Source organism: Amblyomma mixtum, chromosome 6 (assembly GCF_055824585.1).
Source record: "Amblyomma mixtum isolate Tamu chromosome 6, ASM5582458v1, whole genome shotgun sequence".
NCBI lineage: Eukaryota > Metazoa > Arthropoda > Arachnida > Ixodida > Ixodidae > Amblyomma > Amblyomma mixtum.
The window spans coordinates 112,379,434-112,398,491 of NC_143017.1; the positions used below are offsets into that span (position 1 = coordinate 112,379,434).

The 19,058-nt window shown below is 48.5% G+C and overlaps 1 protein-coding gene across 1 annotated transcript; it reads left to right on the forward strand.

Annotated features, from left to right (window-relative positions):
• Window positions 1-1,045: 1,045 nt before the first annotated feature.
• On the forward strand, window positions 1,046-18,594 carry LOC149340051 (alpha-(1,6)-fucosyltransferase-like). Its single transcript, XM_089548783.1, has 7 exons — window positions 1,046-1,238; window positions 1,876-2,212; window positions 7,552-7,816; window positions 9,091-9,280; window positions 15,953-16,117; window positions 16,458-16,736; window positions 18,314-18,594. Exons 1-7 carry the CDS (start codon window positions 1,066-1,068, stop codon window positions 18,528-18,530), a joined length of 1,626 nt encoding a protein of 541 aa, XP_089404909.1. The 5' UTR covers window positions 1,046-1,065; the 3' UTR covers window positions 18,531-18,594.
• Window positions 18,595-19,058: the final 464 nt, after the last annotated feature.

Consider the following 19,058-nt stretch of genomic DNA (forward strand, 5'->3'; position numbering starts at 1 on the left):
CTCTTGGAAACAGGCATATAACTTCACAAATGATACGTTTATTTAAGCCATTTTTTTAAGCACGAGGAGCGAGGCTCCGCTGCGCTCACAAGGTGACACGAGCAATGAGCAACGCTAGCACACCGTTGCAGAAGATCCCCACGGCAGTGCTGTGATCTCTTTCGCGGCGACCGCTGGGCTAATTCGCGAGAAAGAGTGGGCAGTCAACGCAATGTACGCTTGTCGCAGTTAGCTGAACCGTGCTAGACAGGCTCGAGCCGTTGCAGGTCACAGAGCCCCGTGAAGGTGAGCTTAAACATGGACTGGTCCGTACGGATCCCGCTAGAGCCAGCGGACAAGACCAGTAGAGTACGCACCTTCCACTGTCCCTGAGCTGTTTCTCCTGGCCATGCCCGGACGGTCGCGCAGTGCGCAGCTTCCAGAGCTGGTCCTGAAATTCCGCCAAAATCCTCTAGTTGAAAAGCTCCGTTGGTCAACCGGGGGAGGAGCAACAGCCAAGTGACAACGAGTAGTCACCAAACATTCTCTCCGCGACAACATCGCAACACGGTGGCGGTGGCCGCGCTGAGACAGCGGCGGAGTGCAAGGATTTCCACAGCAAGCATTTTTCTAGTACATATATTTGTCCCTCAAATCTGCCACAGGCGCTTCAAAGAAGCTAGCAGTATCTTTAAATTAATAAATAAAAACACAGCGTAGCGAAAATTATGGCACCAACAAGTCCCTCTTCTGAATAACGCTGCCGCACAATTATTGGAGCATGGTTGTTGATGCTTAACACTCGGCGAAAGTAAAACGCACCGATTCGCGCTGCATATGAAAGTGGCTGCCCCATACAATGTCGTATGCGTAGCATCGGTCGCATGGATGGACGGAAAGGTGGCGCTCAAACTGAGTTTTCCGTCAGTTACGGTGGCTCATTACCGCGTGGCCCACATGGACTGCTAGCACAAAAACAGCGGAAGGGGCGCCTTTGTCGCTGGGCCGCGCCTGGCAGCCGCGCACGGGTCACCCTTCCGGCAGGCTGGCGCACGAGGGACAACAGCTGCGTCCAGCGACGAGAGCATGCGGCGAATGCAGCGATGGCCGACGCTGCTCTTGTTGCTGTTCAGCGCCAGCGCGGCATTTTGGGCCTGGAATAGCAGCCGGGAAGCCTTCACGCTAGCGGAGAATGAGCACGACAAGATTCCTTTGGAGATGTACGGCATCCTGCCACTGGAATCCGAACCGTCAGTCTGGTAAGACAGTTTCGCTGATTATTGAGTTTCTTTTTCTCTTAATCCGTTCCCCTAATTGCATTTAAAGCAAAAGTGGAGTCCTGCACGCGTATGCCAGAGCACCCCGGACCGCTGTACACACGCTGTCTACTGCTGCATTCTGCATTCACTTCAATGGTTTTTACACTGCTTTCAAACTGCCACATCTCCTTACACGGTCATTGACACCAAGGCATCACAAGTTACCGTTGATCTACTTTCGACTGCGACTGATACAGCGAGTAACTGGGAACTTGAGAAATAGCCTTCTCTAGAGTAACAGGATAAGAGTAAAGGAGCAATGTTCACGCAGTGATTCAAACGCCTCATTTGACATATCATTCGACATCGGACGACGGCTCATTCGTCAGGTGCCTTGAGTCAGAACTTTATCGATGAAGCGATCACTCTTGAAATGGTCCTCAAGAGAATGGAAAATGGCAGGCGAGCATCGGCCTTCGAGAAGATTATAAAGCAGCCGCGGGCCTGCCAGGGAGTCGCATCTGCACCAGAAAATTGTGACATTAAAAGGAACAGAATGAATACATTCTATTTCTCTTTAGGTAAAACGCCGCATGTGCCGTGCCAGATCTAAATATTGAAATCGCGATGTGTAAAGGGCCCGCCTGAGGCGACTGGCGGAGCCTACGGCCACCCCCCGGGACCTGGTGAGCAGCGCGAGGTTCGCGCCGGGAGGACGCTTCCTGGGCTTCGAGAGCACGGCGGCGCTCTACAACCACATCCAGCTGAGCGTGCACGAAATGGACCGCTTCCTTAGCTTCCACATGCGGTCGATCGCCAAGAAGGCACCCAAGGCAGTCGCCCATACCCTGGCCACCGTCTCTATCTCCGCCCGCGAACGTCTTCGTCATCTGGCCACCGAAATCAGAGCCATGGCTCACGAAATGGGCGTCGTGAAACGAAAGCGCCAAGCCTTGTTTCAGCTGAAGAACAAGGTTCGTACCTTTCCTCACTTTTCGTGGCACTACACACGCCCAGCGTTTTTTGCTTTCCGCTCACTGCAGCACGTTTGCCTCGCTCTAAAAGCGCCGATGTGGTAAAATTGATGTCGCGCAGCGCTAGATGAGGATGCAAGTTAAATTCCCATTTTCGTGTTCATCAGTAAGCTGCCGTGACAGCCGAAGCAAATTCTCAGCGGCTTACCCGACCGACGGCGGCAATCCCTACAGACAGATTTCTCCCCAAACAGAACTTTCTGGTTCAAAAACTGGATACATTCTACGTTGGCTGCCTTTACACTAAAGCTGAATCTTTTTCCTAACCCCTCAAATATCTCGACAAAGTGCTGAACCGCACTGGAACCTCGGCTATGACTTGGGACATTCAAATATTATCAACTAGTGTATCGCGGTTTCACGGGTTGCCGCATATCGCTTTCAAAATCCGATCCTCACAATATGGAGACCACCTTGTGAAACCAGGTTAGCCATTTCAAGGAGTCTGGTTTTCCTGGTAATCTCTTGCACAATGATGTGAAAGAGTGGCTGAAAAATTAAAATGCCCACCACATAAGAGGAATGGCTCTAAGCAACGGACGACAGCAATCTCGTATGATCATGGCGTGTGCATCGCCTGAAGAACGTTAACGTTGCTGCAAGATGCATTGTAAAGGAGCTTTTCGCAACCGAGAACAACCTAGGAATAATTTGTGCCCGTATCAGAAAGCGTGAAGGCTGGAATAAGAATTGCACACAGAGCGGGTGCCGCATGCGCTATGAGCAAGTGTTTGTTCCATGCAGGAAAAGGAGGGGAAGGGGGGGGGCTATAGAATTCCCCTTTCCTGTGCAATGAATTATATTGGGCAAACGGGACGATGAGTTAATATGCGCCTTGGAGAGCCTTGGATACCGTCTGAGTAAACCGCCGAGCTGGAATCCTGTGCGGTACTGATGACAGTGTCGCCACTGCTATCCATAATTAGACCGCACGACAATAATCTACAAGAACGAGCATAGAGTATATCGCGAAGTCGTTGAAGGCTTCTGCATTCAGAAGGAAGAGGACCCGTGTGTTGAGCAGCTGTCACTAAATCTTAAAGAGTGAGATTATGTTCATGCAATCTGTACTAGCCTCATCTGTCTTACTGATGTAAATTTTGAGATGCTGGCTTTCTCTTCTTACGCCTGACCGGACAGCGCATGCGGGGCTTTTTGCTTTCAAATTTTATCTCTGTTTTAAAGGTACACTATCTGCATCTGTACCTCTCCTTTCGCTGCGTTCTTTTTTTTGGTCTGAATACGTTTTCTATATAGGGAATATGCACCAAGGACGAAAAGGCGGCCATTTAGTTGCGTATGTTGCAAGGGATCAAGCTAATGTAATCGGCTTTTTGCCACATGCTCCGGTTTGCAGTGCTGAAGCTGCTCGCTGCACCATACAATAACGCCCATGATGTCCAATGAATACCTCGGATACGTATGTGTGCTCTCTGAATACAGCAACCAGTTGATAGTCAGCGCCCTGTTGTATTGCCCTATCTTCATCGTCCTGCGCCTTTTGCGCCGTTTCATTATGCCAGGTAGCAAGCAACTCGCCGGACTTTGCGTCCTTCAGAAATAGACTCAGCTATTAAACTGATTTATGTATTTCAAAGCGTCGTTCCCTCTATACAGTTTCCGCCAGGATATTGAATCTATTCCTGCTTCCTTTATTTATTTTTTTTGTTGTTTTAGAAAGCCTATGTGGTTCTAAAATTTTCTTGGCCCACTCTTAGTTGTTTCGCGAACTTCAGCCATCCAGTGATCACTGGACCGTTTTATATTACCCCGGGCGGGAATCTGTGCTTGTGGTTTCTTTTGACGATATGACTCCCATTTTTTGCCTATTTCATTTTGAGAAATCTACGCCTTTTTCGTCACTCTATGCTCCCGCGAAGACATCCGTCGTTGATCGGTGGCCGCCTTAATTTCTTTATTTGACCAACTTGGTGGCTCCGTCTTTCCGTTCCAGCGGTTTGCAAAGGGATGTTCAAAAAGGCCCGCCATCTAGGAACCAAAAAGCGAACTGCTTCGGGCCAATTTGTCGGGCGCGCGGAAATCAAAACGGGGCGGCGACTACATAGCTGCCTCAGTGCAGCGATCGCAACTATCCCTTTTGCAAGCAAAGCCTTCCCACTGCTATGTCCCTTCATGCACTCATCGGACATACGGACAACACAGGTAATGAGTAGGGCTACGTTTTCGCAAGTGATTTCGTTAAGTGAGCAAACACTGAATGCAAACGGTAGAACAAAAGCCACTCTCGACTGACCCGATGCCACAGTGCTTATAAACTGTTCAGTATCATGCGCAAAAATCAGTTTTTGCTACTACTGTCGTGTTTCAGCGAGTCATATATCCTGTGCCTTTGGGATTTATCTAATAACATTTTACGCGAAGGTGAAATTCGAAAGCAGTTTGAGGCTGAGAGGTGAAGGTTGTTGTTGGCTACAGCGGGGAAGCATTGTGCAGAAACTGTAGAAGGCGGAAAGCCTCGCTCCTAATCGTTCGGTTCCCTCGTGTGCTAACGGTGGCCTGCGGAGATCCGTGGGGCACATTTGGCCTTTTGACTGAGTCCAGCAGGACCTACCGCTCCGCGTCGTAATTAGAAAATACTATTAGGTGATACTGTGAGTCACCTCAAATCACCAGGGGAATAACATAACGGAGATGATGTCAGCCATGTCTTATACATCCAAGCTGGAACACAAGTACAACCGATGCGTAAGCAGTGCAACGGTATGGCTTCAGCCTTTTCCAGCCCTCAGGGTCGCTTAGGCGGAAACCGCAGGGATTTGGAATGGTTTATTCCTGTGTCTCTAAAAGATGGCTTGGAAGCTTGAAAGACTTTTCTCGGTGGTTCAGAAGACAATTCTTAATGAGCGAGGCTGTCAGCCACCTCGTTTTCATGGACGCCCCTATGAGAAAGAATCCACTGAAAACGCATACAAAATGCCCAGCAGTGCAGTTGCTGCACCAAAGGCATCAAGCAGCGGCATAACCTTTGTGGGGTGAATCCACTCTTTCGCCTCTGAAGTGCCAATTTCGAGTCCGTCAGAATTGGCGCGGAATAAGCCTAGAACGAAGTTTCCTTAGGCCGCCTTCGTAACGCGGGCTCGGCGGTAGAGGAAGCATGCCGGCTACCATGTTTAGTGTTTTCCATGGACACTTCCTGACTACGCAAGCTACTACGTCTTTCACGGTAATCTGCCCCCTAATACGTAGCGCTCTAAAAATATCTACTGTGCACCAACTACAATGTGGAATAGCCCTGTTTAAGGCCCCACTGGGGTAGGGCTTCTATGCCCAGGTGTATGAACATCCAAGAGGGGTTTCCTGTTCACAACTTCAGCGTCACCCAGGCAGCTGACAAAAGCTCCAAGACTGCGGCTGCTCTTCAGCAACTGCGCCGTTGATAGAACGCCGAAGGCAGAAACTTGCCGTCCACGTCATTTTCCATATGAAAAAGAGCCTACAGGACAGCAAAATCCACTAGAACAATTGTCGACCATTTCTCGAAAAGGCAGGATGAGCTGTTAAGCGTCCAGGTATTCGTAATTAAGAGATCGCAATAAAGAGCTTCTTGTTGCTCATCTTCGACCGCGATGACTGCCCTGACAAGATCGTCTAAATCAAGAATCCTTGCTTGGAGGATTAGCCAAGTTCTTGAGCGAGTGCGTAGTTTACCGTCTACATTCGTCTCTATTTCTCGCAAGAGCTGTGTGAGGTATATAGGTGGGGAACACAGTGGACCGCGCCGCAGGGAGAAAAAAATCCCATATTTCCTCCAGGCGCCACGAGTTGACTCGCTCAGCGGCCCCATTTCGCGGCACGGGTAAGCGGCGACGCCTTGTTGACAAAGCAGTAAAGCCAAGCCTGCATGGAACCTTCTAAAACGATAGCGTTATAAAGGCCCCCTTACGCAGAAAATGTGGCGTCGGCGTTGTGAGCGAAACATCATGAGCATGACTCTGGCAGGTTGTGCCCAGAGAAGAGAGAGAGTTTGTTTTAGGAGGCTGGTGGGCCACTAAGGTCACATGACCTTGTGGCGTCATCACAACTTGCCCGCCGTGCCAGGTACCAGTTAAATTACTGATTGATCGCTCGCGAAGAGCGATCCGGGGGGGCACAAGGCCCACCCCTGGGAGCACCTGCCATCGCAGGGCAGTTGCACGTGGCTTAACTGCTGCACCACTTCGCCAGAAGTGGTATAGGACAACCATGGAGCTTTGGATGTAAAGTTGGTTTGGTTTGGTTTATGGGGTTTAACGTCCCAAAGCGACTGAGGCTATGAGAGACGCCGTAGTGAAGGGCTCCGGAAATTTCGACCACCTGGGGTTCTTTAACGTGCACTGACATCGCACAGTACACGGGCCTCTAGAATTTCTCCTCCAAAGAAATTCCATCCGCCGCGGCCGGGATCGAACCCGCGTCTTTCGGGTCAGCAGCCGAGCACCATAGCCACTGAGCCACGGCGGCGGCGGATGTAAAGTTGAGAATGACCTTCCGCATGTATGGAAATTATCCCATTAGGCTATCGCGTCATACGCTTACGCTGGAGCTTAAGTGTCCCCTCGTTTTTTTTTGTTTTTTTTTTGCATGCGAAAACAGGGCGCTTGTGGAAACGCACGCAGCCCTGCCGCCGAACCTGCATTGTCATGGGCGTTTATCACGCCCACTTCTCGTGCCTGGTATTGTGCAGTTTGCTTGCACAACCACACGCGTATCCCACACGGAGCGTTTTCGCGTACTAAAAAACTACCGTTATAGTTATTCTCTCCGGATGTCGCTCAGTACGCAAGAACCCAAAAGCAGATCACTTTATGAGCGTGTAACATGCATATTTGAACTTTGTGCGTGGGTAAGTTGTAATTCCTCAAACACTTCAAGTCCAGCACACTGATTAAGAGATTTTATATTGCGTGTATCGCATGGTGTTTGTCGTCATATTTAGCCCACAAAGAATGCCATTTCAGTTAACGGAATCACACCGCTAACACCTTACTAACGCAATGTACAGTCTTTGTCAAAAGTAACCAGGCTACATGGTTTTATTCTCATTCGTATAACAGAGCCCTCACGGCTTCCCTAAATATTAAAAAGTGTTTTGAAGGTGAGAACAGGGGTTCTTCTTACCATACCAGAGATTTATGCCTTCAAGGCTGGCATAATAGCTTTTTTATACGACTGAGAAGAGAAACGTGCAGCCTGGTTACTTTTGACAAAGACTGTACGTTTTCTACGGCAAGGCGTGTGCAGTGAAAGGACCTCAAATCCAAACTGTGACCGACGCGCAGGTGAGGCGCGCCATCGAGCGGAACCAGAACGAGGGCAACTGCTCGCGGGCACTCGTGTGTCGGCTGGCCAACCCGTACGGCTTCTCGTCGGCCATCCACGACGTCCTATGGTGCCTGGCGCGGGGCCTCAGCCTGGGCCGCCCGGTGCTGGTCGACTCGGAGCCATGGCACTACGCACCTTCGGCGTGGAGCCGCGTCTTCCTGCCGTTGAGCTTCGCCTGCCCGGAAAGAGTGGAACCGCGCTCGCCGTGGCCCGGAGAGAATTGTAAGTGCACTAGAAAACAGCGCTGTCCACAGCGCTGGCTTGAAAAATTCCACATTTGCGATGTAGCACTGAAAGTCTTTTTTTTTTAGTCGGTGGATTCTGGTGGTCTTTACGTAATTTGCCAACTTTCCGGCACGTGAGGGTCATGTGTCGTCATGTAACCAGAGCCATGCACGAGGCCGTACGCCCGCTGCGAACATTATGGTAGCCCAAGTTACCTCTCTAAGTCTGTAGGCCTTAGTCTCTACTGTAGTGCTGACGCATCAGCAAAGCCAGCCGGCATCACGGTGACAGCTTTGCGCGAGTTATTCACGTTACACAGCGTTTCTCGCAACGGCGAAACACTTCGGCAGCTGACTGCTTTTTCAGTGCTGCTTGTGGCGGCCGAGTTTACTGCGTTATTCAAGTCGGCCATCCAGAGCGGATCACGCGGAATGCGCCTGTGCGGGGAAAAATAAATTCGTTTTGATTAACCGTCTCACTTCACGGTAGATAGCTCAATTGCACCGTGAGAACAGGGATGAAAGAGGCTGTGAAAGAGGGGAGAGATAAACAGATGCTTTATGGGAGTGTCCCTGAATAATCTCGACCACCTTGGGCTCATAAACGCGAGCAGATAACGCTCAGCAGGCGGACGCCTGTTTCGTTTTGTCTCAGACAAAACTCTGCTGCCATGCGTATTGTTGGCCGTTGCTCGTTGTTCCAGCTTAGATGGGAGAGAAAAAGTCACGTTACAGGTGCATTTAGAGCTACGCGTACAGGAGGGCGTAGCTAAGAACTCATCGAAAGAGCGCGGACAGCAGCCTACGCCAATGTGGTTCCGGACTGAGAGCCCCACCCGCCGCTACAACCTCCTAAACAATTTCGTTAAAATATGTTCACCACCATGCGCGCTCCAAAGGCACGCTGTTTTTCCAGAGGTGGTGCCACATGGCCATAATCTGCTGAGCCACAGCAGCGATGTTAACCAGAATTTTAAAACATATGGTATATACTAATGACACGGTAAAAATTTCTAATTTCAAACAGGCGCCTAACTTCAACAGTCATTATAAATTAGTTAACCGCCTTACTAGTTCACGTGACTCATATGTTTTCTAATCTTCGTCAACAACTATGACGCAGACGCCATATTTATAGCTGAAAAAAAAAAGATTGTTTTCAAAAATTACTGGGACCGCGCATGTCAATCTATTCCGTTCAGTCTGCATCGCATTAGCACATTTTTGAACGTAGCCGGTGCCGAATTGCTTCTTTGTCCAACGCGCGAGCAGTGTCCCCAAACCGCGCTGCCCTGCTGGAGCTTCCCCGAGACGTCGCCGAGGCGCTGGTCAGTCTGCACGGCGACCCGTACGCCTGGTGGTTCGGCCAGCTGATGGCCTACATCATGCGACCTTCGGAGCAGCTCGCGGACATCGTCGCCAAGGCTAAGAGCAAGTTGCAGTTTCAGTCGCCAGTCGTCGGGTAAGCGAAACGCCATCGCATGTGAAACGAGCCGGTTAATGCAACTGATGCAACTATGGCAAAACCCGTTTAACAGCTTGGAAACGAGCCTAGTTTCCTGCAGTCTTTTTCTTGTTTTTACCTAGGAGTTCCGGAAAAAAGGAAATACCGGCAGAGTTAGACAAGTCTGGAATATATCTGAGCAGTATAAGCGCACAATATCACGACCGGTTATTTGTTAGTTTTAGTGTTCCTTTATTTTTGCAGTTTCCACTGGATAGCGTCCTATGAAAGTAACTGCAAAGAGAAAGAGAGAGAGAAAGAAAAGCTTTATTATTTGAAAGGAATTCGGAACATGCCCCGGGGTGCCCTCACGACCGCACTGAACTAAAATGAACACACAAATGTGAGCTGCTGAAGAAGAAATCTGGGTGGAGTAGACTAATATTTTCATTTTCTCGTTTTGCGGTTCCCTGTTTGTCTCGTTACTGACTCCTCCCTTTTGTAATCTTTATTTCCATGCATTTATGGTTTTTTGTAGTAATCACGGCTCAGAGCCAGAGCATTTTTTCTCTTCTATGTTGCATCATGATGCTTTCTTTGACCGATCCATAAGTGGAAAGTCCTAGAAGATGTAGTATGAATAGACTGGTAGATCCTTATGTACATATTCTGTCACAGCATTCCTGACACGGCTTTGAATGGGCACTTAAAGAAAACGATGTTTCAGAAAAGGCAAGTTAGCGCTGCGCGCTGCTTACTGTTTCGTAATGCGCATTTAGCCGTAGTGCGTTTGTTTATCTGTCTGCAGACTGTTTTGTGGTAGGCTGCTCATCTGCATAGTTGTGTGCGTGCGCGTGCGCGTGTGCGTGTGTGAGAGAGAGGTGATAAGAGAGTGCTATTGATTAATTGACAGCGGGGTTTCGGCCGTGGGACCAGTGCTTTTTTTTTTCTCCGACAAAGGCAGTTCCACGGCCGAAATCTGAATTACACTGTCTGTTCTGAAGTCTGAACTATTGTTGTTGTGTTTATCGCTTACCGAGCAAGATTTGGATACAAATCCTGAGTTCTCATTGGGCGAAACAAATTTTGTGCTTCTTGGTGGATTTAGGACTCCGCTCGGAATCGCAGACTTCAACACGCTATCATTTTACCCGAAAAGCGCTGTCCCCGATGGGGTTTGCTAGTTGTGGTACCCACGAGATTCTCGCCAGCAACCATCCGCGCGTCGTAGAATTTTGGCTGCGAATAGCTTTTGAAAGCAGAAATTTGTGAACCTAAACTAAAAGAAAGTGATTGCTCCATTTGTCATCATTAAGGCCCGGAAATTTAGGCATTTGCCTAAACATGCCTATGAATGCCTAAACGAGGGATTTTTGCACTTGCCGGCCTTTTTGTCATTTTTTAGGAAATACTACCTATTTAATCGCACTTTTTGCCTATAAATGCCTAAATCCGGCATTTCGGACGTCGGTGCCGTTTTTGAATTTTGATACATCTGTTCATGTATGGTGAAAGGCACGCGCCGATGCGCGCATAAAAGGCGCGGGTCTCGCCGAACGTTTTTCTCGATTTGTAACTTGAACGTAGTGTAACGAAGTGTTTATCTCGAAGTGTAGCAAGAGGTGAGTTTGGAAAGGGACCTGACATACATTAGTGCCATCTTCTCAACATTGACGGAAAGAATGACAAAGTTGGAAAAGGCTGGACTCTCAATAGATGAATCGTTGAAGGTAGTGGAAGAAGTACCGCAGCACTTCGGGGACTGGAAGGAAAGGGCGGCACTGCTTCTACGAAGATGCAACAATTGGTAGAAAATAAATGACTAGAAACAATTTCCCAAATCACAGTCTTTCTACGCGGAGACGATACGGCCACATCTAACAAGTGAAGGCGGGCTAATTGGTGGTTGACTATGGAGTGCATATTGCAACCGCGCAAAACGACGCGCAAAACGACTGTGCTTTCCTCTCTTCGTCCTGCGTCGTTTTGCGCGGTTGCAATATGCACTCCACGGCCACATCATCTGAAGGCCTAAGCCTTTATCAACTCTCATGTTTTAGGTTCGCGCCACTAAGTTCATGCGATGTCACAAGAAGCCTTTTAAAGTACAAAGCTATGCTTAACGAAAACCGAAGCAGCTTCAAGTTCGAAAACCTGAGAATGCGCTTTATTGCTTCAGTTGAGCACTCCACACGCTCCGTGTTTGACTTAGAAAACTTGTACTTCTGAATAAAGAGTATTATTCAAAGCGCCTATTTTTGCTTTATAGCGCATATTTCAATATTTTTTAGAGCCTAGATGCCTGCCTATTTCGGGGTTCTTTACTGCCTAAATTTCCGGGCCCTAGTCATCATTCAAAACTTTTCCATCGGCAACATCCGCACGATGCACTTGTTTTTTGTTCTTTTCTAGTATTTGCGCTTCGGCTTACCTCCAAGAGCGGAGAATGTCTCTAATAGGAATTAATGTTTCATGCAACGTCACGTGAATCGCGACGCACCGTCATTTCCGCCACACACGATCCTCTACGGAGCGATGCGGTGTGTCAGGAGTTGCAAGCGCACATCTGGCTTGTAAGGTAGGTGAAAAGCTGGACGAGCTGAATGAGATTCGTCATAAAAGAAGCGAAAAAAAAAACGAGGACGCAAGAAGGGCGACACAAAACGAGTGCTTCCTAGCTACTGAATATTTATTTGAAGAACAAAGAATAAATAAACACAACTCGCTGTTTGTTTTTTGCGTCGTCGTATTTTGCCCCTCTTCCATGATGCATTCCTCGAATACACCGCAAAAGCCAAGGCCATTCGGGAACAGCACCTCCGAGATAAAACGATCTAGTGTTGTGACAGCGCATTTGGAAGCGCTGAAATGGCAGAGTTGTTGCGTGGTAGCTTTCGGTCTTTCGTTTTAGGCAGGATAAAAAAAAAGGCTAAGCAAATTGTACAGCAGCGGACAGAATGTTAGGGACCACACTTCGACACTCCAACTCTTCCGTCACTTTGGGCAAAACCAATAGAAGGGTTTGCTGCCTTTATGCACGAACGCTTAAGCGGGATTTGCTTGCGTAACCGCTAATTACGAAACAAAGATGCACTAAATGCTGAACTATGACAAATGACTCCCAAACACTCTCAGTTGATTTCAATCCAGCAGGGCGCTCTATATTTTATAAAATTTATTAGTGCACTAGTGCTAGATTCCTCGCTGGCAAAAAAAATCATCCTGTCCGCGGATGAAGCCTCGGAGCAACACGGGCAAGGTCGGGTTATCTCGGAGAAGCATCTCGCCAGCCGCAGCCAATGAGAGAAGGATGTCGCGCCAGCTGTCGAATAAGCTCGGGTAATCTCAGAGGAACGTCGTGCCAGCTGCAGCCGAACGGAGAGCGGGTGTGAAGATGAGCGCGAATCATAGTTGCGTACATAGGCAGAAGCCAGGAAGATAAGGCCAAGGACGAACACACCCAAGGAACGTGCAGTGCTGCTTATGGGAAACCATAGATAAAGCCGGTCCTTCGAAAAGATTCCGAGGGGCCAAACGAGCTGAATAGCAGCGCAATAAAAGAGAGTGCGAACGTGAGTCAACCGATACATCGGATGTAGCGAGGCGGCGAGTCGAAGCACAGTTGCGAAGACAGTATAGCCTTGCAAAGCAGGATGGGAAAAAAGTTGAGGAGCGAATGATGGCATCAGCGTATGCACGCTGATGCCAGAAAGAAGAGGCGAATGATGAAGTGACCGGAAGAAGGTGCAGTAGAGAGGCGGGTAGAAGTGGCTTCTCCTGAGGCCAACAACAACAACAACAACAACAAGCGAGTTCAGAGACGGCCGAACAGAGGGAACGGCGACTCGAGTTGCAATGAGCAGTTTGGCGGCTTATTGCAAGAGGAAAAGCGAACAACGATCGCAAGAATATTTTGGTGCCACTTGAATTGTCAAGCTCAAGAAATCCTAAACAAGGACACAGAGCTTAACAAGGGCAAACGTGCTAGCACACCTAAGTCGCGTGTAGTTTAACAGTGCAAATCGGGGCCCAATGTCTTATTTCGACAGGGATATCTAAGTCAAGTTTGTTCCCTAACCCATTCTGCTCTCTTCGTGTCTCTTAACGTCGCACTTATAATTTTCCTTTGCCCAGCTCGCTCACTGTCTTCAATATAAGTTGAATCCTTTTCGTTAGCCTCTGCATTTATACTTCATAGGCTACTACCAGTAAGAAAAATATGTTGTTTTCCTCATGAGGGAAACTAGCAAACTGCCATTCGTGATCTGTGAGTACTTGCCTAATGCACTCCGCCCTACTCTTTTTCTCCTAGTTACTTCACTCTCGTAGTCTCGATTTACGGTCACTACCTACTTTGAGTTGATGTGTTCTTTTACAACTTCGGATCCGTCGCAGCCTATTGTAAAGTGTTGTTCCCTTTCGAGCCTTCCAATCGTTACCATATAGTTCTTCATATTCATTTTTAGACGCATCATTCCGGTTCGCATGTCTAGGTCCTTGATCTTGCTTTTTTCGGCCTGTGAGTTACTTAATTAGCGAGGCAATGTCATCAACCAATCGTAGATTGTTAAGGTACTCCACTGGCTTGTACCCCAAGCTTTCGCAGTCTTGAGTCGACAAGGAAACAGAAATCAGAAGCTCGTTTTGACGTAGTGTACATTTAAAAGAAGCCAACAGCCACAAAAATCAAGGTGCATAGGGGAATGTTTCTATTTTTAGTTTAATTTGTGGTGTTTATCAGTGAGAGAAAAATACCGTGAGAAAATGAGAAAATCGAAGTAAATTCATTGCAGGCAAGCACATGCTCCGCAATGGTTCGAAGATAACTCCTTGATGGTAAACGCTAAAAAGTCTGAAATAATAAGCTTTAGCAATTCCTTAAAGACTGCAATAACTGATATACTGTTATTCTTCCACAACAGTGTTTGCTCCTCGCGTCACTGCAGTCCTTGAATATGGTTTGGTTTAGTTTATGGGGTTTAACGTCCCAAAGCGACTCAGGCTATGAGAGACACCGCAGTGAAGGGCTCCGAAAATTTTGACCACCTGGGGTTCTTTAACGTGTACTGACATCGTACAGTACACGGGCTTCTAGAAATTTAAATTTGACTGCCGCGGCCGGGATGAAACCCGCGTCTTTCGGGTCAGCAGCCGAGCAGCATAACCACTGAGCCACTGCGGTGGCAGTCCTTTAATATCTACACACAATAAAATATCTCGGTGCATTCTCTGACAGGAATGTGACTTGGAACTATTCATTTATTTATCTCTGCAGGAGACTCAGAAGTGAGGCCGACACTTTTTTTTGACGGGAAATCCTAACACAAGTTTAAAAAATAAATGGCGGATGCTCTTGCACGGAATGGGCTTCGGTTGGAAGTACTGTCTGAGCACGCTGCTCAGCTTCGTAGTGGTGACAAAATTAATGTGACACTGAAAAGCGCATTAAAAGTCATTGCTTATAATTCTTCCACAGTCAGGTATGAGAACATCTTCAGGTCCCGGCGCTTGCCCCGCTTTGAATCTTTTCTAAGTCAGAGTAATTTTAGACATTTTTAAAATTCTGGATTCAAAACGAGATACGCGACGCCCAAAGTGCTATTCAACACAGGGCGTCATGCTATACCGCAGAGCTCAGCCACGTCCGGAAAAGCGAGGAGCTGTGGCTGGGTGCCCAACTTTCAAGCAGGGCTTTTTTTCGGTCTGTCTCTGTCGTCGTCCCTTACTTAATTTTATTCGCGCTGCCATAAAAGCTGCTATGCAACAAGTAGCCAAACAAACAACCTTTCAACAGCCTTCATCAGGATGAAATTTTCTTAACCTATTCTGCATATCTGCTGAGGAAGTTACTGCCGTCCTTTGCAGTTTTTTTTTCTTCTCTGTGTTTTCAATAACTCAGTGACGCGGTGTTAGTCATTCGATACTGTCCGCAAAATTATAAGTATTGCGCTTGTTCTTTTCGCTAGTGCTTTTGAGTGGTGGTGGTGGTGGTGGTGGTGGTAGTGGTTTATTTAACTAACTTGCATCATGACACCTCGTGTTTATTCAGTAAGGACTGTGTTGTTCCCCTGCATTCTTGCCTTCGGTCAAATGTGGCCACTTACTCTTCATTTCCTATGACAAAATTAGTGTGTAATACTTTTTTTCTGACTTTTTCGCTCTGTTATTTCTAAAAACCCAACCATTCATCCTATAGTGTAGCTTAATGATTTTTTTTTTTCGGGGATATACCTCAAGTCATGTTTTGCTTGCACAGGCTCGTAACTAATAACGTAATATAGAAACTGGCATTAAAGATCTTTTTATTGCGCACATTGTTTTCTCTTGGTATTACGGTTTTTTGTATTATATGCGTGCAAAGTGCACCCGTCACACAGTCTTTTCTGCACCTTACTTCCTCACTCCAGCTCTTTTTTTCCATCAGCAGTAATGTTTTTTTTTTTCTTTCGCTGTAGCGTCCTTATTTCACCACTTATATTTCCTTGTCTTTTTCTTATCCCGGATGCAGTACTGAGGCGAAATCGCAGTACTGCCCTTGTGTAACTGAGCTTCACAGATTGCTTATCACTGGCGGTGGTGGCGTTCCTGCCTCCGGGTTCATTACTTCGTATTCATGACTTCAACAATATAATTTTTACCTCTCGCAATATTAGCACTGCGTGAACAGCTCCTGCCTCCTGCCGGGTGCAGGTTGCACGTCCGGCGCACAGACAAGGAGAGCGAGGCATCGTTCCACGACGTGGAGGAGTACATGGAGCACGCGGAGGCCTTTTTCGCCGCCGCTGGAGCCCAGGTGCCGCGGAGGGTGTTCGTCGCCACCGACGAGCCGGCCGTCTTCCGAGACCTCAGGCACAGGTGACATTGTTATCACTGGGGATCGCGCTGGTTGGTTGAGTACTGCTGATATGTATCCGTGCGCTGCACAGTAATAATTACTGTTGCGAAGCATGGGAACACGACTACCCTTCTCGCTCCTCTCTGTGCAGCGAAAGAATATTATGCATGCAGTGCATCGGGTGACTCAGTTTGCGCTTCTTTGCCTGGTCTTGGTGGAACTTCACATTATCAGGGCGGGCGCTCATGCGGAGGACGGCAGCGCAGCCCTCGCTGTCAATTCCTTCAGCGTCAGTTGTCAGTTCAGCAAACAAATGCATCTCCGCCTGTATAAGCAAGCGGCACTGTTTGCTTCGCCCAGGTTCCGGAACTACTCATTCGTGGGGGACGAGGCCGCGTCGGCCGCCGCCAGGGAGCACCGGACGCGCTACTCGCTTCCCTCGCTGCTGGCGCTAGCCAGGGACCTGCTCCTGCTGGCCGAGTGCGACCTGGTCGTGTGCACCCTGTCCTCGGGCGTCTGCCGGGTCGTCTACGAGCTCATGCAAGCCAGGCGCACGGACGCCTCCGCGCAGCTCGTCTCGCTGGACGTGGAGTACTTCTATGCGTTCGTCCAGTTCCCGGCCAGGAAGGCCCTCTACGGGTGAGCGAGTGCGCCCTGTTTCCATGTTCGCACCAGTGTCGTACGCTGTAGAGCCACCCACTCACTTCCCCCGAAAGCATCCTCTTTTTAAGCAGGGCTTTCCCGCAGCAGGTAGCTCGTTCCAGTTCCCGACAGTTTACTGCTTAGGTGCTAAGTGTCAAATTTATTCTAATTCTGTGGATTCTGCCTTGAAAGGACGGAAGCCTGTCTAGATAGCTCATTTCTTAACATTTCCAGAATTACAAACAGCTTCGAAGAAGTACATGGGAGTCAGGCTTGCCAGACAATCAGATAGCTCATCAATTATTTAATGTATAAGCGCACTCGAGAGCTTGCTAGCCGGAATCTCGCCCGCTTTTACGCCGAACCTTCCGGCAATGGTCTTGTGCCCGCACAACAGAGCTGGCTTGGATGACAATTTAGGTCCACGCTTACCTCGATAAGAAGAGTAGTCGCGACATCGAAAGACGGTACTGTATACGTATTCACGGCCACTACTCAGATGGGAGGATAGCTTGCCGGTGCCGACGTTATCTTAGTGAGCTTAGAAAAATATGACAAAAAAGTGAGCAACGGCTGAGGGGTATGCCTCAGGGTGCTTAGCCAACGCTTCGACAAGAGAACTTGTCTTCGTCTTGGCTGGTTTTTCTAGAATACAGGGGCTCCTGTGGGCAGTTGATGGAAAGGCATTTCTTCAGCAGTGTTTCCCTTGATTTGACTCGTCTCTTTTAATTATTGTTCCAATTAAGCAAAAAGCGTATAATCGGATTATGTCATTTCAAGAGCACAGCGCTAAGTTGGAGTAGAATTAAGGTTGGATTAACAGCAGAAGATAAGTGCGGTTACCCTCAATCTCGAGTGCTCGAACACATTAGTGAAACGCAAGGTTGATCAGTTGGAAGATAACTTCAGATCTAACGATACTGCAACAAGGCTCGTTTATTACGACAGTGTGCGTATTCGACCCACAATAACGAGAGGGCTCCTCAAGCTAAAGTTCACGCTCTTCTGGACTCCCATCTGCTCACCGGCCTTGAAACGACGCCGCAAATTGTACAGGTCCCTCCGACATCAATATTAACAAAGTTCGAACATTCGTTAAATGATAACCCGATAATTATGTGAGACCAGCACACTTTTTTCTGCTTTATAACTATTTTCTCTCTTGACGTATAACAAGCAAAAGTTATTTTCAACTTCAATAGAGCAATAACCGAAACATTTTTCTTTCTGTGCAAAATGTTTTCTCCCTTTCACATTGGCGGGACCTGCACAATCGTTAAATGTAATGCCGACCAAGGCTTTAAAACGGAGGTAGCTTGTTTGTACTGGTAAGCCTCGAAACGGCCATTGCGGGAATGAACTGTCAATTGAACAGAATTCCACTCTCAAAAAAGGCTACATTATAGTTCGGGGCACATTACACGAGAACGACAGTGCAGTAGAAGGCCGTGTACTGTGAGGTAGTTAAAGCGCGGCTTCCCGACAGATCCCGTGTGCTGTGGCGCTAACTGCACGCGCGCACCGGCCGTTAAGTGAGGCCAGTTAAAGAGCTGACTGAGGCGACGGTCTCGCAGCCACCGGCCGCTCCACCCCAAGGAGCTGTGGCTGCGCGAGGGCGACTCCGTCGAGAGGCTGGGCGACCACTCGGTGATCGGCGAAGCACGCCGCAAGAAGTTCTGGGACGGAGTCTCCGTGGGCACGCTGCCGGGAACGGTGCTCACCGGACTCTACCCGACCTACAAGACGGTGCCACAACTCCGCGTCACCCAGCGCCGGCTGGGTCTCACATAGCGTCCCCAGGGTCCCTTGCATTGCCCTGCCAGTATGGACAACGTTCTGCGCTGGTCCATCGAGGCCTTCCAAACTCCGCTCACTGCTGCATCTCTAGCTTCTCCAAAGCACTCCCAATAAAAGGCAAAAGAATTCCTCACACTTGCACGCTGCGAAGCATTGACGGAGGCAGGTGCGCCCCCCTCTCCACGCATAAGTGAAACATTCCAGCGGCTAAAAAAGACACGGACGAAGGTAGACGAGACAAGACGAATGCCGTCCAACCAACGTCCTGTCGCGTCTACCTTCTTCCGTGTCTTTTTTAGCCGCTGGATTGTCTCACAATTGTACTAACAACCAACTAGCCCAGCTTTCTACGCTTAATCCACGCATAAGAGCGCCCATTGCAAGGGTCCTTTGTAGGTCACGCGTGTGGAGTAATATTTTAAATCTGAATGTGCACTCTGAGGCCCGCGCACCAGATTTCTGGTGAGCTGATTTTGTGCCTGCACTTGGTGGCAACGCAATTCACTTCGAAAAGCAGAACTC

Bases quoted from the DNA above. Each gene is read 5' to 3' on its own strand.
- LOC149340051 (XM_089548783.1), top strand. From the start codon at position 1,066: ATGCGGCGAATGCAGCGATGGCCGACGCTGCTCTTGTTGCTGTTCAGC. The intron at 1,239-1,875 runs GTAAGACAGTTT...CGATGTGTAAAG, and splicing joins GAATCCGAACCGTCAGTCTG to GGCCCGCCTGAGGCGACTGG. The intron at 9,281-15,952 runs GTAAGCGAAACG...TGCCGGGTGCAG, and splicing joins TTTCAGTCGCCAGTCGTCGG to GTTGCACGTCCGGCGCACAG.